General features: G+C 41.5%; 1 protein-coding gene across 1 annotated transcript in view; it reads left to right on the forward strand.

Moving 5' to 3' along the window:
* LOC113444692 (hexokinase HKDC1-like) overlaps positions 1 to 24307 on the forward strand; it is a 49385-nt gene that overhangs the window by 14768 nt on the left and 10310 nt on the right. Inside the window, exons 6-17 of the mRNA XM_026713549.2 lie at positions 743 to 842; positions 3001 to 3184; positions 4083 to 4238; positions 6023 to 6256; positions 10234 to 10538; positions 13084 to 13232; positions 13384 to 13503; positions 16919 to 17014; positions 19469 to 19568; positions 20052 to 20235; positions 21971 to 22126; positions 23762 to 23995. Coding sequence (XP_026569334.1) covers positions 743 to 842; positions 3001 to 3184; positions 4083 to 4238; positions 6023 to 6256; positions 10234 to 10538; positions 13084 to 13232; positions 13384 to 13503; positions 16919 to 17014; positions 19469 to 19568; positions 20052 to 20235; positions 21971 to 22126; positions 23762 to 23995 — 2018 coding nt within the window. The remainder of the gene's footprint in view (positions 1 to 742; positions 843 to 3000; positions 3185 to 4082; positions 4239 to 6022; positions 6257 to 10233; positions 10539 to 13083; positions 13233 to 13383; positions 13504 to 16918; positions 17015 to 19468; positions 19569 to 20051; positions 20236 to 21970; positions 22127 to 23761; positions 23996 to 24307) is intronic.

The raw sequence follows: 24307 nt of genomic DNA on the forward strand, positions 1-24307 counted from the left end.
TTCAGATACATTTCTGTAAGTTAGCCCATTTGTGTACCTTGGTTAAAAAATTGTGGTCCTATGATGGTCTAGTTCACCTAAAGGATACCGACACAAGAGTTTTAACGGCATTTAGATGGTTTCACCGATACTTTGATTTATTTATGGACAGTAATTTATTTGTAATATAAGCCTGATCATTTGATTTTTTTTGCCATTGTTGAAATTCCTGACCTAAGGTATCTGGAGTTACCAGTGACCCATGTTCTGGGAATACCAGTGACCCAAAAGCTCTGTCCAATAATATAACAATACTGATTGTATAAAGCAAGGTCCTGCAACCTGTGGCTCTGGAGCCATATGCGGCTCTTTCGGCCCTCTGTTGCGGTTCCCTGTTGGCTGTTCTCACCACTGGCTGCCCCTGCGCCTCCCCTCCCCCATCACTCCTCGCTTGGCCTGAGAAGGTAAGGGTGATGGTGGGGGATGGAGATTCACTTCATGTTCCAGAGCAGGAGATGACTGGGTGGGAGTGAGCAACTTCGAGTTGGCCACATCCACCCAGTCACACCGGTTGTTAAATTATTGGCTCCCAGTGTTTTCTTTTCTGTGGAGAAACAGGTCCAAACAACTCTTTGAGTGTTTCAAGTTGCAGACCCTTGGTATAAAGCAAACTTATGTAATATCATGAATAGATCTTACTTCCTTAAAAAAAAATTAGACTTGTTGAAAACCATTGGAGGTTCTGTTGCATTTGTGTCATTAGGATGTTGATGTAGAAGTTTTGGCATTGGTCAATGACACTGTGGGAACAATGATGACTTGTGGATATGATGACCAGCGATGCGAAGTTGGTGTCATTATTGGTAAGTTTATATTCTTTTAGTAAGAAGATGGAGTCAGACTAGCTGATGCTAAGACTTATGTTCCAAATTTAAGTTTAATTTGAATAAATTATAGATGTTGTTAAAAAAAATCATTTAATAATTCAATCACCGCATTTTGCTCTAGGCCAAAGGTGTCAAACTGGATTTCATTGAGACCCACATCCGGGTTGTGTTTGATCTTTGGGGGGGCGTGGCCAGGAGGGGCGTGACTAGCTCAACATAAGTCACTGACGCCCTGTTTCCGGCCTCCCCGGGCTTTGTTTTTGCTGGCAGAGGGCCATCATGGCTGAAAACAGAGCCCAGGAAGGCTGCCCGTGGCCCTCCCAAGTTCCATTTTCATGTGCAGGGGCACTGTGGGCCAGTCCTTCACTGTTTCTAGAGGAAGCCCACTGGCCAGATCTAAGCACTCCGCAGGCCATATCTAACCCATGGGCCTTGAGCTAATACATTTATTATTTTATCATTGTTTCAGCTAATGCAAGTTAGTTTATCATTGTTTTGATCGAAATAACTAATCTTGGTTAATTGAATTTTTATATGGCTGCTTGAATAAAGGCAGTCTTCGATTTACAACCCGTTGCTTACCTACTTACCACCCACATTCAAAGTTCTGATAGCTGCCCACATTTTGGGTACTCAGGAACTGGCCTGTTTTTATGGCCATTTACAATGTCCTGAAGTCGCAAGACCACAACACACTGGTTTTTTTTTTTGCTGAAAAAATGGCACTTACTTCTGATTTCTGACAAAAAAACACCCATTTTTAGGCGATGGGATTGCTTAATGACCATCACAAAAAAAGTGTTGTGAAATAGACCATGTGATAATCTACCTAACAACCGGCATGGCTTATAGCCATAATCTCAAACTCAATTAGGGTCATAAGTTGAGGACTCCCTGTACTGCCTGGCATCTTGCTGGCATCTTGACAAACTTGAACCCCGTTGAGCACCCTGTCCAACAAAATGGAACTCGGAGGTGATAAAAGTAAGGTTTTATACCTAGGCAAGAAAACCCAAATGCATAGGCATAGAATAGGAGATAACTGCCTCAACAGCAGAAATTGTGAAGAGGATCTAGGAGTCCTTGTGGTCAACCACATAAGTATCATCCACCAGTGTGCTGCACCTACCCAAATAGCCAATGCGATCCTAGGCTCATCAACAGAGGGATAGTATCAAGATCATATGAAATGTTAGTACCACTTTATACTGCTTTGGTAAGAGCGACCTTGAAATACTGTCTCCGGTTTTGGCCACCATGATACAAAAAAAACACATTGAGACTCTAAGAAAGAGTGCAAAGAAGAGCAACAAAGTTGAATAGGGGGCTGGAGGCTAAACCGTACGATAACAGATAATCAGAGTTGGAAGGGACCTTGTAGGTCATCTAGTCCAAGCCCCCACCCAAGCGGGAGACCCTACACCATTTCTGACAAATGCCAGTCCAATCTCTTCTTGAAAGTCTCAAGTGATGGCACTCCCACAACTTCCGAGGGCAACTTCTGTTCCATTGGTTGATTGTTCTCACTGTCAGAAAGTTTCTCCTTATTTCCAGGCTGAATCTTTCCTTGTTCAGTTTCCATCCATTATTCCTTGTCTATGAATGATTGATTAAAGGGACTCCGTATGTCTAGCCTATCGAAGAGAGGATTAAGCGTGACATGATAGATGTCTTTCAGTATTTGGGAGGCTGTCACAGGGGAAAGGGGGTCAATTTATTGTCCGAAGCGGGACAAGAAGCAATGGATGGAAACTTGTCAAGGAAAGATCCAAACTAAACCTAAGGAGAATTTCCTGACAGTGAAAACAATTAATCAGTGGAATGGCTTGTCTCCAGAACTTGTGGATGCGCCATCGCTGGAGGTTTTTTAAGAAGAGATTGGACAATCATATGTCCAGAATAGTATAATATAGTATAATAGGGTTGGGCTAGAAGGCCTCCAAGAACCCTTCCAACTCTGTTATTGTATATTCCAGAATTGCAAATGTCTTTCAAGCTGTGCCTCCCCCAGCAATCTTGTTATCGGGTCCTTCATGCATGTAGTTTTGAAACGCATTCTAGACTGAGTGACGTAAGCTGTTTATTCATCTCTCTGTTTTTTTTTTCCACCTTTCAAACTGCGACGACTGAGCAGGAACAGGCACCAACGCTTGCTACATGGAGGAGATGAGCAATATTGATCTAGTAGAAGGGGACGAAGGCCGGATGTGCATTAACACTGAATGGGGAGCCTTTGGAGACGATGCATCTCTGGAAGACATTAGGACAGAGTTTGACAAGGAGATTGACTCGGGGTCTATAAATCCTGGAAAACAATTGTAAGTGGAGTTGTCAGGCCGTTGTAAGGTTTTCTTCTACTAAGGCAGCAAATGAGGCTAGTGCCTCTCAACCTTGACAACTTTAAAATGCGTGGACTTCAACTCCCAGAATCCTCCAGCTAAGCATGCTGGCTGAGGAAATTCTGGGAGTTGAAATCCATGTATCTTAAAATTGCCAAGGTGGAGAAACACTGAATTAAGTCATACATTGGAACAGGAATTATGCTGAATAAGTTTGTTTGTTTGTAAAATTTATTAGTCGCCCATCTTATCACACAGTAACTCTGAGTTTAGCTCTAAGAATTTGTGTGATTAGTGGAGGTGCTATATAAAAGAACTGGAGAGAGCTGGAGTCCAAATACCTTGGTAAGTCCTATATTCCAAAGGCCTTTTGGTTCAGATAATTTATAAATTGATGGCCTAAAAGACCTCCAGACAAACAGCTGAGAATAGTGCTGTGCGAAAACTAAACTAGTTTTTTCTCAGCCTTGGTAGCCTTCAGATATGTGGACTTCAACTCCACAAATTCTCTGGCCACTCAGCCATTCTGGGAGTTGAAGTCCACATATCTTAAAGTTGTGAAGATTGCGAAACGTTGAGTTAAAACTGAACACAGACTGACATATTTCAGACTTTTGGCAGATTATTTATCCAAAGTGCAAAAATACCATCCTTGAAATAATTCCAAAACATCAGATGCCTGTATTTTAAAACATACGTTTTTGAAAAGAAAATTTTCACTGGGTGAAAGGAAATTTGTCATCTGTTGTAATAGGAAATTCTCACTGAAGGCCACTTGAACATGAAATGGGGTTTGAAGCTTCATCACTTTAACCTTTTTGACATCTCCCTACAGGGATATATATCTAACATTTGACTCTTCTCGGTTTGAATGTAGGTTTGAGAAGATGATTAGTGGATTATATCTGGGAGAACTGGTCAGGTTTATCCTTTTAAAAATGGCAAGAAAAGGCTTGCTCTTCAATGGGAAGTTATCCACAGCACTCTGTACTAAGGGGAAGATTGAGACGAGACACGTGGCCGCTATGGAAAAGTAAGAGGTTTGAATCTACAGTATTCTTTTATATTCTTTTACTCTTCGTTACCTTAAAAGATGAAAGCGTAAGCTTGTAAAATTATATTTGTTCTAAAAAGACTCTTGAGAGTTTTGCTTTCATGGATTTACACAGTTCTTTCCCTGGAAATATTTCCTTCTGTTCTCTTCAAAGTTAACTAAATACATGGTCCGAAGTGAGTTGGCTGCTTTAAGCAGTTGGTTTGGGCTTTGATCCTATCCGTAGAGCCACAGATAAGAAGTCTCTATGCAAGGATAGCAGAAAAGGGTTTTTAAAGAAATCAATATTTAATTAATTGACTTAATATTGGGATTTTTCATGGCAGAAAGTAAGGGAGGCATTTGTGAGATTTTGTGGGGTGGGTGGTGGAGGTGAGGTGCTCACTTGAATATCTATGCAATATAGAAAAGATAATACAGATAGTCTTTGACTTACAACTGCTCATTTAGTGACCGTTTGAAGTTACAATGGCACTGAAAAAAGTGACTTTTTTCAAACTTACGACTATCCCCATAATCACATGATCAAAATTCGGAAGCTTGGCAACCGACTCATATTTATGACGGTTGCAGGGTCCCAGAGTCACATGATGATCCCCTTTTGCAACCATCTGACAAGCAAAGTGAATGGGGAAGCCAGGCCGAACAGATTCACTTAACAACTGTAGGCGAAATTCATGTACAAATAAATGGGAACAGTAGGACAGGGACGGTAGGCACGCTGGTGCGCTTATGCACGCCCCCTTTAAAGACCTCTTAAGAATGGAGTGAGGTCCACGGTAGACAGTTTGAGGTTGACGTTTTGGGGGTTAGGGTTATGCAATAAGAGTCTTGCTTAGGAACAGAAATTTGGGGCTCAGTTGTGGTTGTGAAAGTAAGACCACCTATAAAACATTGTTACTGCCCTGAGTGTGGCAAATAGTCCTGGTTGTCTTTTCAGCTTCAGCTGCTGCTATAACAGCCTCACAGAAGTCTTCATTTTGATTCTCCAAGGTAATCTCTCTCTCTCCCTCCCTCCGTCTCCCTCTCTCTCCCTCTCTTATTTATTTATTTATTTGATTTGTCAATTGCTTACAAGATAATAGGTATAAGTAAAAACATAGTTATGAATACATGGATACCTATAAGAAAAATAAGAAAAGAAAAGAAACAACAGGACAGGGACGGTAGGCACGTTGATGCGCTTATGCACGCCCCCTACAGGCCTCTTAGGAAAGTGGTGAGGTCAATAGTAGACAGTCTAAGGTTAAAGTTTTTGGGGTTTGGGGAAGAAACCTCAGAGTCAGGTAGTGTATTCCAGACATTGAGCACTCGTATTTCCTGCAATCAAGTTTGGTGCGATTAACCTTGAGTTTGTATCTATTGTTTGCTCTTATGTTGTTATGATTAAAGCTGAAGTATTCATTGACAGGTAGGACATTGCAATGTATGATTTTATGTATTATACTTAAATCGGACCGGAGGCAGCATAGTTCTAGATTTTTGTAGGTCTAGAGTTTCAAGTCTGGTGGCATAAGGTATTCTGCAATGAGTGGAGGAGTGGAGAACTCTTCTTGTGAAATATTTCTGGACATATTTGAGAACAACTGTCTCCCTCTCCCTTCCTCCCTCTCTCCCCCTCTCTCTCCATTCCTCCCTCTCACAGAAAGGGCCCTCCTGCAGTATAATTTGTAATTCACAGTACATCCTCAACTTTTAAGAAGTCACTTTATCCCTTCCCGTAACTGAAATTCCATTTTCCTAATTTCTTGGTTGGACTCTAGGAATAAAGAAGGCCTAAGAAACACAAAAGAAATTCTAAGGGAACTGGGCTTGGATCCCTCCGAAGAAGATTGCATTGCTGTCCAGCATGTTTGCACAATTGTTTCGTTTCGCTCGGCCAACCTCTGCGCCACGGCCTTGGCAGCAATCCTGACGCGGCTCCGTGAAAATAAGAAACTGTTGAGGCTCCGAACCACGGTTGGCATTGATGGGACCCTGTACAAGACCCATCCACAGTAAGTTGGATGTTAAGAGTGTGGAGCAGGGGAGCCGTGGGCAATGCTTCCTCCTTCCAGTGAGTCAGAGGATCGATTGGATGGCTGAACTGCGTGCTGCGGCTTCAGTCGAATGATATGCACACACGTGTTTAAAGATAGGCAGGTATATAGTGGTACCAACCACGATCTCCTTCAGAAGGGAGACGGCAGGAAAGCAGTATTTACGTGGAGGTGGGTGGAGCTGAAGATGTCTTGCAAGAATGAGAAGGCAAGGAGAGTCATGGTAAATGGTATCAGTACATTTAGGTCAGTCTTTTTCAAATTTGGCAATTTTAAGATGGGTGGATATCAACTCCTAGAGTGCCAACTGGGGAATTCTGGGAGTTGAAGTCCACCCAAGTTGGACTAAATGACCTACAAGGTCCCTTCCAACTCTGCTATTCTATTGCAGGGGTAGGGAAATTTGGCTCTTTTATCACTTATGGACTTCAACTCCCAGAATTCCTGAGTGAGCCATATACATTTGTATATTAAACAGTCCCATTCAAGTCAAAAATTGATTTCCCCCACAACTGAAAAACCAGTAGGCCAGGGATGGGGAACCTTTTAGGGCTCACTCAGGAATTCTGGGAGTCGAAGTCCATAAGTGATAAAAGAGCCAAGTTTCCCTACGCCTGGTCTATTCTATTCTAGTCTAACAATCTTTTACCTTTTTTGCTAAGTTTGAAAAATACTGATCTAGACAGGTTGATACCTTCTTTTCTTATCCCATGCCACATTTTCCTTGGCTAACCCTCCTTACTTTATGCATTTTGCTTACCACGTTTGCTTCCCCCCCAAATACGGGTAGTTTATTTTATATGTAATCTTTTGCATTAATATGTACTGGCTAGCTTGGAGACATGAAGAGAGAGGATTGAATGTTGATGCCTACACTGTACTCTCTGTTTACAAAATAGTGTACAGACTTGTCTATGACTATAGTCTTTGCTGTCGGTTTAGGTCTGGAAAAAAGTGATGAAACTCAACCCAACTGTGATTTAAGATGCATTGTGAAGGCTTTGGAATCAAACAGCCTAGTGGTCTGGAAATGTTCTTTGTCTCTGGTTACCAAGTAACAGATCAAAACAAGAGCAAATTGTGTTTAATTTGCTCAGCTGATTAATATTTGTCTAGAGAGGCAGAAAGTGGGGTTAAATGAAGCGTAATTCTGATGCCGCAAAAGCACTCACTTTCTGCCGAATCCAGATTTAAATTTCTGCAGAGGAACTGGAAGAAACTTCTTTTTTTTTTCCATGTGGGTTGGATTCCACAGTTCTTGAAAAATAGGGTATGGAAGCATGTGCCATGGGGGCCGCAGAGTGGATGGGTGGGGGCGGGACGTCCCCTTATCTGACTTTTGGATCCTAAAAAGTTTAGGAAGCTAGAAGAATTGCTATTGGAGGGAGGGAGAAATGCAATTCTGGCAGTTTTGTTGAATATGCCTTATTTATTTATTTGTTTGTTTGTTTGTTTACTTACTTATTTGCTTGCTTATAAAATTTATATATGTCACCCATCTCATAACTTGAGGCAACTCTGGGCAGCTTATTAATTTTTCTTCTTGTGTAGAATGAGCCACTGAGATTTCACTTAAATCAACATCCTATCTACCAAGAATGTATTTCAAAAAGGAAGGAGTTTCTCTCTCTCTCTCTCTCTGCCTCTCTTTCTCCCTCCCTCCCTCCCTCCCCCTCTCCTTCTCCTTCCCTCCCTCCCTCCCTGTCTCTGTCTCTCTGTCTCCTCCTCTCCCTGTCCCTCCCTCCCTCTCTTTCTGTCTGTCTGTCTCTCCCTCTCCTTCTCCCTCCCTCTCTTTCTGTCTGTCACTCTGTCTCTCCCTCTCCTTCCCTCCCTCCCTCTCTCTCTGTCTCTGTCTTTTTCCCACCGCCTCTCCCTCCCTCCCTCTCGCTCCTTCTTTTGTGTCTGGAATTAGATTACAAATGTGACAGATTTTACAAGATAAAAACAACATACAGTGAAAGTATATAAGTAAAAGTTGCACAATGATGTAGAATGAAATAAATACAGAATACAATTAAAGTAACAAAACCCAATGACCCCTGAAGTAAGATCAAGGTCCGAATGCCCACTGGAGGAGCCCCCCGTTTGAGCTCCTTCTGAAAAGAGCCCACCAGAGGACTCATCCACAGGACAGTTTCAGACACCAGAAGGGGTCATCGCAGAGCCTTGGCCGCCTCTCACCTCCCTGTAGAGGAGAACCACTACCAGTTTCTCCTGGCTGGGCCTTCTCCAATAGAAGAATGTGAGCCTGCAACTAATGAATAGCCGGAGCAGGTAGGGCTTTCTACGGTAACATCAGCAGTTTAAATGGTGCCCCAAACAACTGGCAGCCAGTGTAGGACCCACAGCAATGACGCCAGGGGTTTTTGCTAACGAACCAGACCAGTACATGGGCCACTGAGCTCTGAAACTATAACCTTCAAGTGAACTTCTAAGGCAGCCTCATCTTAAAGCATGTTGCAGGCGTTGGAGTGGGAGGGGACAAGGATATGAGTCACTTTATTTTTATTTTATTTATTTATTTTGATTTGTCAATTGCTTACAAGATAATAGGTATAAGTATATACATAGTTATTGTTGTAGAGCGGCGGAATAACCTGAGGCGAACACGGAGCGAACTTCAGCTTTTACTTTATTGTAACAATAAAGGTTTGCCGCGGCTGCCGTGCTAACAAGGCAGCCACCTGGTGGACAACAGCTGATGCCGCTTGACAGCTCTCTTTTATAGCCGGCTGTCAAACGGCATCAGCCAATAGGAACAGTCCGTGTTTCCGCTGGAAACACGGACCGGAGTGAAGACTTCAGCTCAGTCTTTTCCGAATGCCACAGTTATGAATACATGAAATGGGTACATATAAGAAAAATAAAAGAAACAATAGGACAGGGACGGTAGGCACGTTGGTGCGCTTATGCACACCCCCTACAGACCTCTTAGGAAAGGGGTGAGGTCAATAATAGACAGTCTAAGATTAAAGTTTTTGGGGAAGAAGCCACAGAGTCAGGTAGAGTATTCCAGACATTGACCACTCTGTTGCTGAAGTCGTATTTCCTGCAATCAAGTTTGATGCGGTTAACCTTGAGTTTGTATCTATTGTGTGCTCTTGTGTTGTTATGGTTGAAGCTGAAGTATTCATTGACAGGTAAGTCATTGCAATGTATGATTTTATATACCATACTTAGATCAGACTGAAGATGGCATAATTCAAGGTTTTCTAGGTCTAGAATTTCAAGACTGGTGGCATAAAGTATTCTGCAACGAGTGGAGGAGTGGAGAACTCTTCTTGTGAAATATTTCTGGACTTTCTCAACTGTGCTAATATCAGATACATAATGCGGGTTCTATACTGATGAGCTGTATTCAAGTATTGGTCTAGCCAATGTTTTGTATGCTCTAGTTAGTAGTGTGATATTACCAGGGAAAAAGCTACGTAGGATTAGGTTAACAACTCTTAATGCCTTTTTGGCTATGTAGTTACAGTGGGCTCTAACACTTAGATCATTAGAGATGACTACTCCAAGGTCCTTTACAGAGCTTGGATCATCAATAAGGTCTTGACTATTCAGCTTGTATTTTATTTTCTGATTTTTTTTGCCAATATGTAAGACAGAGCAAAATCCTCCCACCCCAGGTGGGGCTGGGGTGCAACCAGCACTTCAGCTGAAGGTGGGAGAGCAACGGGCCCTGGAAGATCCCCAAGCTGTGGATTGACTCTTTCAGGGGTCGTGCTGTTGAAGAACAATGTAGGGATCCCCTACATTGGGCCTTCTGTCCCAGCTAACTAGAAGGAGCGGTGTTATTGTGACATCGCTTTTATCACATTAACATAAGTACCCGACATCTGTGAGTGGTGTTAGGTGCTGGTGTTGTGCAACGGTTGTATGACAAGGTGTAAATCTGCCCCAACTGCTGTCACCTCCGCGGTCTTCCTTATCAGGTATGCCAAGCGTCTCCATAAGGTCGTCCGGCGGCTGGTGCCCAATTGTGACGTCCGATTCCTGCTTTCGGAGAGTGGAAGCGGGAAGGGGGCTGCCATGGTCACCGCCGTGGCCTACAGGCTGCTGTCTCAGCGGAAGCAGATTGATGAGGTCTTGGCCCTTTTCAAATTAACCCGAGAGAATCTCATCGAGGTCAGAAACAAAATGAGGACAGAACTGGAGTACGGCCTGAAGAAAGAAACCCACCCGGCAGCCACTGTGAAAATGCTGCCCACGTTTGTTTGCAGCACTCCTGATGGCACAGGTATTTCCTCATTCCTTTCCCGGCTGTGTAGGCTGCTCACTTGGGGGAGCTCAAGGGGATTTGCAAAAATCTGGGAAAAAGCCATCAGTCAGGACCTGTTTATAACTGATTCACTATCTCCTAGGCAGCCTACCACATAGCAAGCGTGTCCATAGAATAGAATAGAATGGAATGGAATGGAATAGAATAGAATAGAATAGAATAGAATAGAATAGAATAGAATAGAATAGGAATAGAATAGAATAGAATAGAATAGAATAGAATAGAATAGAATAGAATAGAATAGAATAGAATAGAATAGAATAGAATAGGAATAGCATTGAATAGGATAGGAATAGGAATAGGATAGGAATAGGATAGGATAGGAATAGAATAGGAATAGAATAGAATAGGAATAGGAATAGGAATAGAATAGGAATAGGATAGGATAGGATAGAATAGAATAGGAATGGAATAGAATAGGAATAGGAATAGGATAGGATAGGATAGGATAAAATAGAATAGAATAGGAATAGAATAGAATAGAAATAGGAATAGGGTAAAATAGAATAGAATAGAATAGAATAGAATAGAACAGGAATAGGAATAGAATAGGAATAGAATAGAATAGGAATAGAATAGAATTGAATAGGATAGGATAGGAATAGGATTAGATAGGAATAGGATAGGAATAGGATAGGAATAGGATAGGAATAGGATAAGATAGGATAGGATAGGACAGGACAGGAATAGAATAGAATAGGAATAGAATAGGAATAGAATAGGAATAGAATAGAATTGAATAGGATAGGATAGGATAGGAATAGGATTAGATAGGAATAGGATAGGAATAGGATAGGAATAGGATAGGATAAGAAAGGATAGGATAGGGATAGGATAGGATAGGATAGAACAGGACAGGACAGGACAGGAATAGAATAGAATAGAATAGAATAGAATAGAATAGAATAGAATAGAATAGAATAGAATAGAATAGAATAGAATAGAATAGAATAGCAGAGTTGGAGGGGACCTTGGAGTTCTTCTAGTCAAACCTACTGCTTATGCAGGAAACCCTACACCACTTCAGACAAGTGGTTGTCCAAACTCTTCTTAAAAATGTGCAGTGCTGGAGCATTCACAACTTCTTAGAGGGGAGTCTTTCCAGTGATTAATTGTTCTAACTGTTAGGAAATGTCTCCTTAATTCTATAGGGTGGGATGGGTGTTTAAAAATGTCAGGGGGAGGATAGAAGTTATGAAAAATCCGATACAAAGGGGCATGACTTAGTATAATATCTGTATTTCTCTGCTCTAACAGTTTTAGGGAAGGTGGATTGTACATATATAGCGTTCTCAAAATGCCTTGAGCCTAAATTTCTGCCGATCTTTCTGGTGATGCAAGTTTGATTGCTTTTGAAGAAAAAAAAATGCATTTTTGATTTCAGTGCGTTTCCCCCCTGGATACTAAAATATATAAATGATAAATGGAGATTGACTCAGTCTTTTGCATAAAAAAGATGAAGTAGATTTTGTCTAGATGTGCTAAAACACTATTAAACATGCATAGAAAGTTTAGGTGTTTCTAATGTACCCTAAACTTTAGCTTTCTGAAGAGATCTGGAGAATGGTCAAGGATTGGTCAATGGCTTACTCAGAACTGTAGGTAGACCTTGACTTACAACCATTCATTTAGTGACCATTCAAAGTTACAATGGCACTGAAAAAAGCAACTTGCGACCATTTACACATTTCATCGTTGCAGCATCGCCATGATCACTTGATCAAAATCTGGATACTTGGCAACTGGCATGTACAGTTGCTGTATCCTGGGGTCATGTGATCCCTTTGAAACCTCCTGACAAGAAAAGTCAATGGGGAAGCAGGATTCATTTAACAATTGTATGATTATTTTAGCAACTGAAGTCATTCACTTAATAACTGAGGCAAGAAAGTGTGCAGAACTGGGCAAAATTTACGTAACAACTGTCTTGCTTGTCAATGAAAATGTTCGGCTTAATTGTAGTTGTAAGGCAAAGGACTATCATCTGTATATCTCACTATGAACTACCTATATCTGAATATAACTACTTGAGAGCAAACTTACCTAGAATTCAGTATGTCTGCTTAAATCAGGGGCCTCCAAACTGGGCAACTTTAAGACTTGTGGACTTCAACTCCCTGAATTTTGGGAGTTGAAGTCCACAAGTCTTAAAGTGGCCAAGTTTGGAGACCTCTGACCTTAGACAGACAAAAGGCCATTTTTGAGATATTTTGTAGTGTGTAAGGTGGACCAGGAACATTCTAAGCAGAGGTGGTATTCAGCAGGTTGTGACCAGTTCTGGACAACCGGTAGCAAAAATTTAGAGTAGTTCGGAGAACGACTTCCTCCAGGAGTGGTGAGAGAATGGAGATTTTTACAGAATTGTTCCCCTGCCATGCCCACCAAGTGATGCCACACCCACCAAGCCACGCCCACAGAACCGGTAGTACAAAATTTTTGAATCCCACCATTGATTCTAAGCAATTGAGAAGGCTTTTAATAAATACTGATTTTTCTTTTGCAGAAAAGGGAAAATACTTAGCTCTTGATCTCGGAGGAACAAATTTCAGAGTTTTGCTTGTCAAAATCAGAAGCGGAAGAAACAAATCGGTTCGGATATACAATAAGATATTTGCAATTCCTTTGGAAATTATGCAAGGAACCGGAGAGGAGGTAAAAGCTCCTTCTTAACTATTTATTCCTGGGACTTATATTCTGTTCCAGTCTAACAAGATCCTGAACAATTCTCCTTGCTGATCCACTTGTATTTAAAACACTGGTATTTAAATGCCTTTAATTATTCTTTTTTTTTTTCCCCTTTCAGTTATTTGATCACATTGTCCAATGCATTGCGGATTTTTTGGAATACATGGGAATAAAAGGTGCCCGGCTTCCTCTTGGTTTTACTTTTTCTTTCCCATGCAGGCAAACAAGTATTGATAAGGTGAGAAGGCTGACATTTTCCACCTTGACTGGCTTCTGCTCTTAATGTGGTTTTAATTGGTGCTCAATCTTGCACAAGAACATGCTTTTTAATAGATTTTGTGCTTCCATTTCTGCTTGGTTATCTCTAGCAGAGTCTTAAAATATCTACAGACCCCTCACATCCTGAACATAAATACTTTCAACTTCTATCCTCAAAACAACATTATAGAGCAAGGCACACCTGAACAACTAGACACAAGGACAGGTTTTTCCCACATGCTACCACTCAGCTAAACAACTAATTCCCACAACATGGTCAAACTATTTACTAAGACTGTATTACTATTATTCTTCTCATCCTTCCTATTGCCAATCTCCTTCCACTTATAATTATAACCTTGTTGCTTGTAACTTTACGATTTATATTGTTTTATTTAGTTGCCTAGTATGATTTTGATTGCTTATTTAGTATCCTATGACTATCACTAAGCGTTGTGTCTTCATGAATGTATTTTTATGTACACTGAGAGCTTATGCACCGAAGATAAATTCCTTGTGTATCCAATCATACTTGGCCAATAAAGAATTCTTTAAAAGAACTTGAGCACCAGCATTAGGAGGGACTGTGTAAAATCAGTGCTGAGCGCATGAAAGTAACAGGCCTTCTTGTTTGATTTTTGTTTGAGTAAGGCATGCTGATGTGGGAACTGCTGACCATGCAACTCCGGGGTCTTCCTGATCAGCCCAAGCATAGCATGGTCATGTCCTGGGAATCAACTTTGTTGTCATGCCCTTGTTAGGGTCAGACTCTGAGGGAGAGGAAGAACAGCTGACAGGGAGTGGAGTTGTGGCTCCAGAGGTTGTGGAGGAGGCTAGAGAAGGGCAGAGGCCAACTGGGCAGTCAGAGGAAGAACCAGGACCATCCCCTCTTCATCCTAGGACATGCAGGGAGGAACGGAGAAGGCAACAACTTGGCTTACGAGAGAGAAAGCGGCCATGATCCCCCTCATTGGTTGCAGCGGGGGAGAATAGTATATAAGAGAGACGATTACAACACAGTGTTGCCAGAAGCAAAGTGTGTGTTATTTTGGGCTGAAGTTATCTTGGTTGGCGTCCTTCCAACAGACTGTGTCTTATTATCTGTGCCTTGAAGTTGGTAATTACTTATCCCGGTCTGTTGTGGAATTTCTTTCACTGGAGTTTGTTTTAGTTTTTTATTTCACCTCTGTCTGCTCATTAAGTTCGGACTATATTGCTTTCTTTTGAAGACTATTTTTGAGTATATTTTATCTCCAACTGAGAATTATTGAACAGTGGGGCCAAGTTGGAGGCATTAAAGGACATTTATTTACGTTTTGGATTTTGTTACATTTGTATTACACTCTGGGTCATCACATTTGTCACCCATATTCTCAGAATACTGCCTTTGCCCATCCCCAAGCCTATCCCTGACTTATGACCCTTTGTTTAGCGTCCATTCGAAGTTACAATAGTGCTGAAAAAAGTGGCCTGTGACTGGTGCTTGCACTTAGGATGGTATCCCTGCAGTCATGGGACCACAATTTGGACGACGTGTCGTCTGGTTAAAAATATTTTGTGCAATACAGTTAATCTTTACAGTCATATTCATTACATAGTATTATTCTCTAGACTTATCTTATTATACTTATTGTACTTAATATCACTGTCTCTTTATCTTTCATCTTAGCTTATTGATTTCTATCAATGAAAAATATCTATTGTCCTCATGGGTGGGATCCTACCGGTTTGGTCCGGTTCTATAGAACCGGTAGCTCCGAAGAGCAGCTCACACTGAACTAGTTCGCTGGGATGAGGTTTTGGTGTGCCGTTTGGCCCTCCCGCCCGCCCGGCCTCTAGGCTGTCCTTTAGTGGCTGCGTTTTCCTCCTCAGCTGCTTTGCGTGGCACAGCTGAGTGCCGCTTGTCAGCTGGAGAAGGTAAATGCTTGCCGGACCCGGTAGCATGCACACGCATGCTGCACGCATTTGATGCGCATGCGCACACTTACCGAACCGGTTGTTATACTGGTCGGATCCCACCCCTGATCGTCCTTCTTAACTAATCCATTAATTATGTCTAGCTGGCATATTTTTTTCTCTAACCATTGATAGGATAGTTCCCATACCTTATAATATTCAGTTTGCTCTCTCTCTTTAATTACAAGTGTTAATCTATGCAACATGAGAGATGCAGCACATGATCCCCATTTGCAATCTTCCTGTGAGGATTCTGATGAGCAGAGCCAGATTCACTTAACGACTGCAGCAAAAAGTGTATAAAACTAGGCACAATTCACCTAATCACTGCACTGCTTCGTGACATCAATTCCAGACCCAGTTATGATCAGGAGTTAAGAACTACTCCTACTCTGGGCTGAGCTTAAAATGATCCTCAACTGTTCCACTTTCAATGTTTTCCTTCTTTCTTCTGACACAATTCCTGTCACAGTCACCTGCTTTAGCCAGGATAGAACAATGGTTGGAAACTGGTCAAGGAGAGATTTAAGCTAGAAATAAGGAGAAATTTTCTGACAGTGAAAGCAATCAACCAATGGAACAGAAGTTGCCTTCGGAAGTTGTGGGAGCTTCATCACTGGAACCTTTCAAGAAGAGACTAGACTGACATCTGTCAGAAATGGTGTAGGGTCTCCTGCTTGGGCAGGGGGGTTGGATTAGATGACCTAAAAGGTCCCTTCCAATTCTTCTCTTCCCTTCCCTTCCATTCCATTCCACTGGCTGGTGGTTACAAGGCTTTGCCCTTCACCGTTGTTTCAGATTTGGCTGCAGGAAAGTCCATTAAACTGGCTGGTGGAGAAGCACCTACAGATAAAAAGCTTGATCATTGCTTTCCAAAAACACTTGCCAGGTCTACGTGGGCTTCTCATAAAAATGGGCTTAGCACTCTTTTGAAAGAATGCTCGATCTAATTTTAAACAGAAGTTTAGTGCTTTTTTTTTTTTTGCTAGAACAGTTTCTAAAACTTGGTCTAATAATTTCTTCTGAGGATCCCAGATTTTGTTCTGTGCAAAAAGTCAATTTCAACCTTGAAAGAGAGGTGGAACAGCATAATCCTCCTGCTCCCTCTTCCAGGAAATCACGGTCTCTGTCAGGAGGTAAATTGTGGACATTATTTAAATCAGGGGTGCACAACTTTAGTAACTTCAAGTCTTGTGGACTTCAACTCCCAGAATTCCCCCGACTAATCATGCTGGCTGGGAAAATCTGTAAGTTGAAGTCTACAGGTTTTAAGGCTGCCCAGGTTGGATGCCCCCATCTTAAACTTTCTTTGGAAATGTAATTTGAAATGAGTCTTTCCTAAACATGTAAAGTCAGTTTTGAATTTGGGTGATCTAACTCTGGTGTCTCCCTTCAGTAAACACTTTTTAATTGTCCTTTTTGGTTGTACTACTTTTCAGGGAGCTCTTGTTGGGTGGACAAAAGGTTTCAAGGCAACCAATTGCGAAGGGGAGGACGTTGTTGACTTGCTAAGGGAAGCGATAAAACGGAGAAATGTAAGTACGGTATCCTGCATCTTTTGAGCTAAACGCCTGCCCCCAGGGTTGAGAAGAAACCCTGACTTACTGCAGTTTTCCTACCGAGTTGGTTTCATTTGGAATTATTAAGATAAATGTAGAAGTCATGGGGTCTTTTGCACTTTGAAAATGATTCAGGGGAAGAAGCTCTTTATGAATTTGCAGGGAACCATAATTTCACTGCAGTTCATTAAAACAGCCCATCTTTGATCAAGACTTTTGCAGGGTGAGAGAAATGAGATAGTTGCTTTTGACAGTGGCCTCATTAAAATGGCTTTGGGGCTCATTTTTCAGCCATGAGTAGAAATCTGAAAAAAGATGGGGGGCTTTAAAATATAGATGCAGGATGACTCTGTGTGTGTGTGTGAGAGAGAGAGAGAGAGAGAGAGAGACAGACAGACAGAGAGAGAGAGAGAGACAGACAGACAGACCCAGAAAGAGACAGAGAGAGAGAGAGAGAGAGAGAGAGACAGACAGACAGACAGACCCAGAGAGAGAGAGAGAGAGACAGGCAGGCAGACAGACAGACCCAGAGAGAGAGGGAGAGAGAGAGAGAGACAGACAGACAGACCCACAGAGAGAGAGACAGACAGACAGACAGACAGACCCAGAGAGAGAGAGAGAGAGAGAGAGAGAGACAGGCAGGCAGACAGACAGACCCAGAGAGAGAGAGAGAGAGACAGACAGACAGACAGACCCAGAGATAGAGAGAGAGACAGACAGACAGACAGACAGACCCAGAGAGAGAGAGAGAGAGAGACAGGCAGGCAGACAGACAGACCCAGAGAGAGAGAGAGAGACAGACAGACCCAGAGAGAGAGAGAGAGAGAGAGAGAGAGAGAGAGAGAGAGAGAGAGAGAGAGAGAGAGACAGACAGACAGACCCAGAGAGAGAGAGAGAGAGAGAGAGACAGACAGACAGAGAGAGAGAGAGAGAGAGAGAGAGAGACAGACAGACAGACAGACAGACCCAGAGAGAGAGAGACAGACAGAAACAGAGACAGAGAGAGACAGACAGACAGAGACAGACAGACAGACAGACAGACAGACAGTTTCAACAACCATACAGTGAATTTCTACCCCCTTTTAATGTGTGCTGTGACACATACAAAGAAAGGATGGGGCTTTGTTTGTGTGGCCATGGCTGCCATCTCGGCTTTTTTTGACCTCGTCCTTGTGAATTATCCTGAACAGTTGCTTCACTAGTAGAAGTACTGGTGTGTACACAGCCACCACACATTATATTATTCTCTCATTTAAACAAAAACAAACTTCTTTAATCTGTTTACAGTCCATTATTCTGAAGAAAAAGTAGTTGTGAGGTTCTGGCCAGAATAAACCTTTAAACCCTGGACGCAGGTTTATGGGGGGAAATGCCAGTATAATTTTAAATGAATAAATAGCTAAGCTAAAGGTGGTGCTGCCACCTGCTGGGCATCTGTATGTTAAACTCACTTGACAATTGTAACTTTGACTACCTATATGGAACACCTGTGATTTGAATCAATTTCTTATCGTCCAGCAACATATAAGTGTTAGAGCAAATGGACAATAAACTGAAAGAAAGAGTCACTGTCAATGACTGCTGAGCATTTTTTTAAAAAAATTCTTCCAAACTTTTGACCAAAAAGATAACTTAGAATTGGCAGTCAAGATACTAATATATAACAGGTTGTTGAGAACCCAGCCAACATAATCTAAAAATGCAGATTTCCCTCTCATTATGCAAATGGGTTTATACCAGTTTATTAAGCAATTGATTATTTTAAAATAAAACAGCCCGTCTTCCCACTATTTCCACCCCAAATTCCTGAGAAGTTCTCAGGTAACTGGGTTGCTCGCTTTACTTTGTATCAGAGGTCTCCAAACTCGGCAACTTTAAGACTTGTGGACTTCAACTCCCAGAATTCTCCAGGCATCTGGGAAATTGTAGGAGTTGAAGCCCACACACCACAACTTCCTGTGAAAAATACTGATGTAGAAGGTCTGAAGAGTGGTTAAGCTAAGTTAGGGAGCTCAGGCTAAGAGGAAGCCTGGAGCACTGTCATTCTGCTCAGTCAGAGTGAATTGTGCATTTTTTTTCACCCTTGCTCCATCAAAACCCATTAGCCCTGAATGGAGAGCTTAAGGCTGGAATGTGTATCTCTAGCTCACTTCGCAGTTATAACCACTATGTGTTGAACTGAACTTGTTTTACGTTTATAACTGTCTGGCGAGGTTTTTCAAGGGCTGTTTCGATGTTATGCACACTTTTGTTTACCAGTCGCTAAAGTGAAATAACATAAAGCGCAAGAATGCAAGCGTCCAACCAGTGATTTAAATTATTATTCAAATCCAATCATTCTTAAGTGAAACATTTTTTTTTCAAGTCCACATAACCCTAATGCATGCTGCGTTACAACACTGGCTACCCCTCACTCCACTTCTGTTGCAGGAATTTGATTTGGATATCGTAGCGGTGGTAAATGACACAGTTGGGACAATGATGACATGTGGTTATGAAGATCCATATTGTGAGATTGGACTCATTGCAGGTAAAACGAGAGGAATATACAGCAGACAAAACCCAGCCTTTCATATTGTGTTTTAATACTCCTGAGCAGCAGGAAGACATAGATAATTGGGATAATGCTAATTTTCACTAATGGCCTGCAAAAGAAAATGGTACATGTGTTGATTTGGCTTGATGAGGATTGTATTTTCCCTTTTTTTCTTGACATGTATACATTTAAAAATTGATTTAAGCACTGGGGGATTCTGGGAGCTGAAGTCCATACGTCTTAAAGTAAACAAAGTTGAGAAAGACTTTATTAGAATTTTCTGATCTCGCTGCTGCCATTTTGAGGTTGTCTGGATTTTTTCAGCCCAGTTATGTAACCTGGCTCTTTCTACAGTAACCATGAGAACCATTACTATTTCGTGTTCTGCAGCTATTGTTTTCCATCTCCTTACACTTGAACTTCCGTGGAGAAAAACGTTTTGCTGTTTTAAAGTCTTTTGTTCTTTCTGTCTTTCAGGGACAGGCAGTAACGTGTGCTATATGGAAGAAATGAAACATATAGAAATAATAGAAGGCGACGAAGGCAAAATGTGCATCAACACAGAATGGGGAGGATTTGGTGACAATGGCTGCATGGATAATTTCAGGACAAGATATGATCAAGAGGTGGACTCGGGCTCTCTGAATCCTGGGAAGCAAAAGTAAGGGTAGATGTTTTGATGCCCTCCAAAATTTTCAGATTTTCTCTGGAACTCAGTAGCCTCTGCTGTAGAACAGGCAATGCAAAATATTAAAAATAATCTGTCTTCTCCAGCTGCAAGTCTGGAGTTAGAGCACAAATGAGTTTCAAGGTATCGGAGAGAAAGAAGATAAACACAGTTTTGTTTTTTATTCAAAGACATAATAAAGAAAAAAGGCAGGAAGACTAAAAAGTATGTTGTGAGTTAATATCCTTAAAATGAATATTGCATCAATGCATCTAATGTTGCTTACAGCATTATAAAAACATAACAGATGCAGGGGAATCCGCAGAGTCTGACTGATTAAAAACAGTGTTGCAGGCAGCAACTTGGGTCAACTCTGACTATTTTGCTTCCATTGTGCACATGCCCAAACAAAAATTAGCATCAGCACTAGCACTTCCATGCTATATGGCATATTGCGCAGCAAGGAATCTCCTGTATTTTCGGTTTTGGGCAAGTCCTTCGGCATCTTCCCCTGGTGATGTTTAACATCTTTAAGTCATCTGTGAATGTTCTATTTTAGCACTTAGACTTATATACCACTTCACAGTGCTTTTTACACCCTTCTCTAAGCAATTTTACAGAGTCAGCATATTGGCCCCAACAATCTGGGTCCTCATTTTACCCACCTCGGAGGGATGGAAGGCTGAGTCAACCTTGAGCCAGTGGGACTTGAACCGCTGAACTGCTGGCAATCAGCAGTCAGCGGAAGTGCCTGCAGTACTGCACTCTAACCACTGCGCCACCACGGCTTTTAATTTTGATTGTGTCCTCTTGGTCGTTTGGCATCGGTGGGGGGGATCCATCTTATTGGCATCTTGGGAACAAACGTACTGTGATTGAAATCATTGATTTATGTACATGACTGTCCTCTGATCTACAATGTGGAATATACGTTGTGTTTTGAAATATAATTTTAAAAAATTCTCCAAAAATGCACGTTAGAATAAAATAGTACAGAATCTCTGAGTATAATAATGAACCTTACTGCATTAGAACCTTTCATCATAATTCCATATTTTCTAATGAAAATACAGGTAGTCCTTCCCTTATTATCACGAACGGGATTAGAATTTCTATTGTTAAGCAAGGTAGTTGTTTGCCTGATTTGCGAGCTTTTCTTGCCATATCATGAAACGAATCATGGCCTTATTACATGAATCACAGTATTGTTAAGTGAATCTGTCTTCTTCCATTGACTCTGATTGTCAGAAGCCAGTTGGGAAGGACGACAACGGTAATCACACGACCCAGGACAGTGCAAATGTAAATACAATACATGCAGGTTGCCAAGCGCCTGAATTTTGATTACATGTCCATGGGAATGACATGACAATTGTATGTGTGACAACTGGCCATAAGCCACATTTTTCCAAGCTGTTGTAACTTGGAGTGGTCCTTGTAAATCAAGGACCACCTGTGTGTTAAGCAACACTAGCAAGATTAAAATACTATTATTAAAATATTAAATGTGGCAATAGGTAAGATTAAGTCTCCTTAACCAGTTCTTGGTTTGAGAAGAGTCCTTTGGTGGTTCTCACAGGTTATCAGTTCTACACTGGAGGAAACAAGATTAAGGAAACCTTTATTGTGGCCACTACTTGAAGGCTCATTTATGCATAGCAATAACGAACAATCTGTTTGGTGTTGTTCAAATCCAAATGGCGTTTTTTCCCCCTTTGGTGTTTAATAGATATGAGAAAATGACCAGTGGGATGTATTTGGGTGAAATAGTGAGGCAGATCTTGATAGACCTGACCAAGAGAGGACTCCTGTTCAGAGGCCAGATTTCAGAATCACTAAGAAGACGAGGAATATTTGAAACAAAATACTTGTCTCAGATTGAAAGGTACGATTTGTGTTGTACAAACAGCATTTTCTCTCCATCTCCCGTCTTCTAGTTCTCGACCTCATAGGAGACCACAAGCAGCTGAATGGGATTCATGATTTATTTATATGTGTTTCTTATATAAAAGGCAAAGACTCAGTTATGAGAACCAACCTGGTCTTCTCAGGCACGAAGAATCAAAACTACACATTAAGTTCCGGTGAAACGGATTTCTTGCTCATATCTATACACAAGAATCTAGTCCACCAATGCCCAGCACTAAACTGGCACTAGATAAGTGTTAACGGAATTCAAGAGGGTGGGAACGTAACAACTCGGGGCTGATTCCTCTCTTGACTCCACCCCAGGCTCCGCCTGTCGTTCTCCTACAGGTCTAGCGGTTAAGCTGCTGGAGTAGGAACAGGAAAATATGAGTTTTAATCCTGTCTTAAGTGTAGAAGTCTATGGGGTAGCTTTGGACCAATCACTTTCTTGGCTGTAGGAAGAATATAAAAGGTAAATCTTTCCACAGATGTCCCCTACAAAACTGCATTAACTTGTCCAGGTAGTCATCAGAGGTTGGAGCTGATTTGAATAGGGAGGAAAAGGCTCTGTTAAATTGACTGTGGTTTCTGATGAATATGTATAAGCATTTCCATGAAGCTTTCTTTGATCTTTCTCTCTCTCTCTCTCTCTCCCTCTCCCTCTCCCTAATCCATCTATGAGAGAGAGAGAGAGAGAGAGAGAGAGAGAGAGAGCGCTATATAGATTGCTATATAGATAGTTATATAGATACACACACACACACACACACACACACACACACAGATAGATATGCAGGTCTTGGCGTGTTCGAGTCTTTTCCCGTGTAAGATTGAGAGTACCTTGGCAATGTTTCGACGAGGTCCCACTCGCCATCTTCAGGCTGGTGCTTTCGGTTTCATGCTTGTGCGAGCAAAGCGTGATTGGAGCTGCCGTCTCCCTATATATACTGGTGGGGAGGTTGGCTGTGTTGTCATTTCTTGATTGCTTGATGGACCCGAACACGGCAAGACCTGCATACCTGTATCTGTGAAAATCTATGAAAAAATATATATCCAGTATATATAGAGAGGGAGGGAGAGGGAGAGGGAGAGGGAGAGGGAGAGAGAGAGAGAGAGAGAGACTGTTCTGCAAAGGAGTTCAAGTCTGTAGTCCTCCAGATTTTGTTAATTTTCAGTTCCTGGTCATCTTCATCATCAGCCATACTTTCTGTGACTCCTGAGAGCCCCAATTCAGGAATAGCTGGACAAGGAGATGTTTTTTTCTGCTGGGAATGGAAAAAGTCATTTTAAACATTCCAAAAATTTGTATTTCAGGGTGTTGTGACATTAAGCTAAGAGTAGCATGTAGTATTCAAACAAAGTTCATTCTTAACTCATGGAGAACATCTGCCTATGCGATTGTCAGGTGTCAAAAATGTCTTGATGGCACTTGATTAATCATTCTAAATCTTGTTTAAAAAGGAATCATAGTCATGGGTGGGAAGAATATAGTGCCAAGGAACCAACATATCACCAAAATGCTCCTTAAAAAAACAGAAATGCAGCTTTCCAGTTCTTTGTAAGAAGCGCTATTGAGTAATCAAAAGGGTCTGTTCTATTTTGGCTGAGACAGCGATCGCCTCGCCCTGCTTCAAGTGAGGAGAATCTTACAACAACTTGGGCTGGATGGGACTTGTGATGACAGCATCATTGTGAAAGAAGTGTGTGGCTGCGTTTCAAAAAGAGCTGCCCAGCTCTGCGGAGGTGGATTGGCTGCTGTTGTTGAGAAGATACGTGACAACAGGAAACTGGAACACCTCAAAACTACCATCGGAGTGGACGGTACCTTATACAAGCTACACCCACAGTGAGTATTTAAGCATCTCTTTGGTTGTACGGATTTGGCTGGGTTTTTTTTTTTGAGGGTAGCAAAGGACTAAGGAAATATTCTGCTTCGTGATTAGGAATAAAAAGGATCAAAACCTTTTTCACGCTGCAACTCTGAACTGATTTCACATTTTTGCATTAAGATGAGAATAACATTTTTTGTGGCATTCATGTAGAACTTGAAAGGAAATAAGAAATACTTCAAAGAATGAGATGCCCTATTCTTTCCTTTATTTTTTATTTTTTTATTTTTATAACAAAAACAACAAATAAAACCATCTTCCAGTTGTAC

The sequence above is a fragment of the Pseudonaja textilis genome, chromosome 4 (assembly GCF_049901715.1).
Source record: "Pseudonaja textilis isolate UNSWEBS1 chromosome 4, rPseTex1.2, whole genome shotgun sequence".
NCBI lineage: Eukaryota > Metazoa > Chordata > Lepidosauria > Squamata > Elapidae > Pseudonaja > Pseudonaja textilis.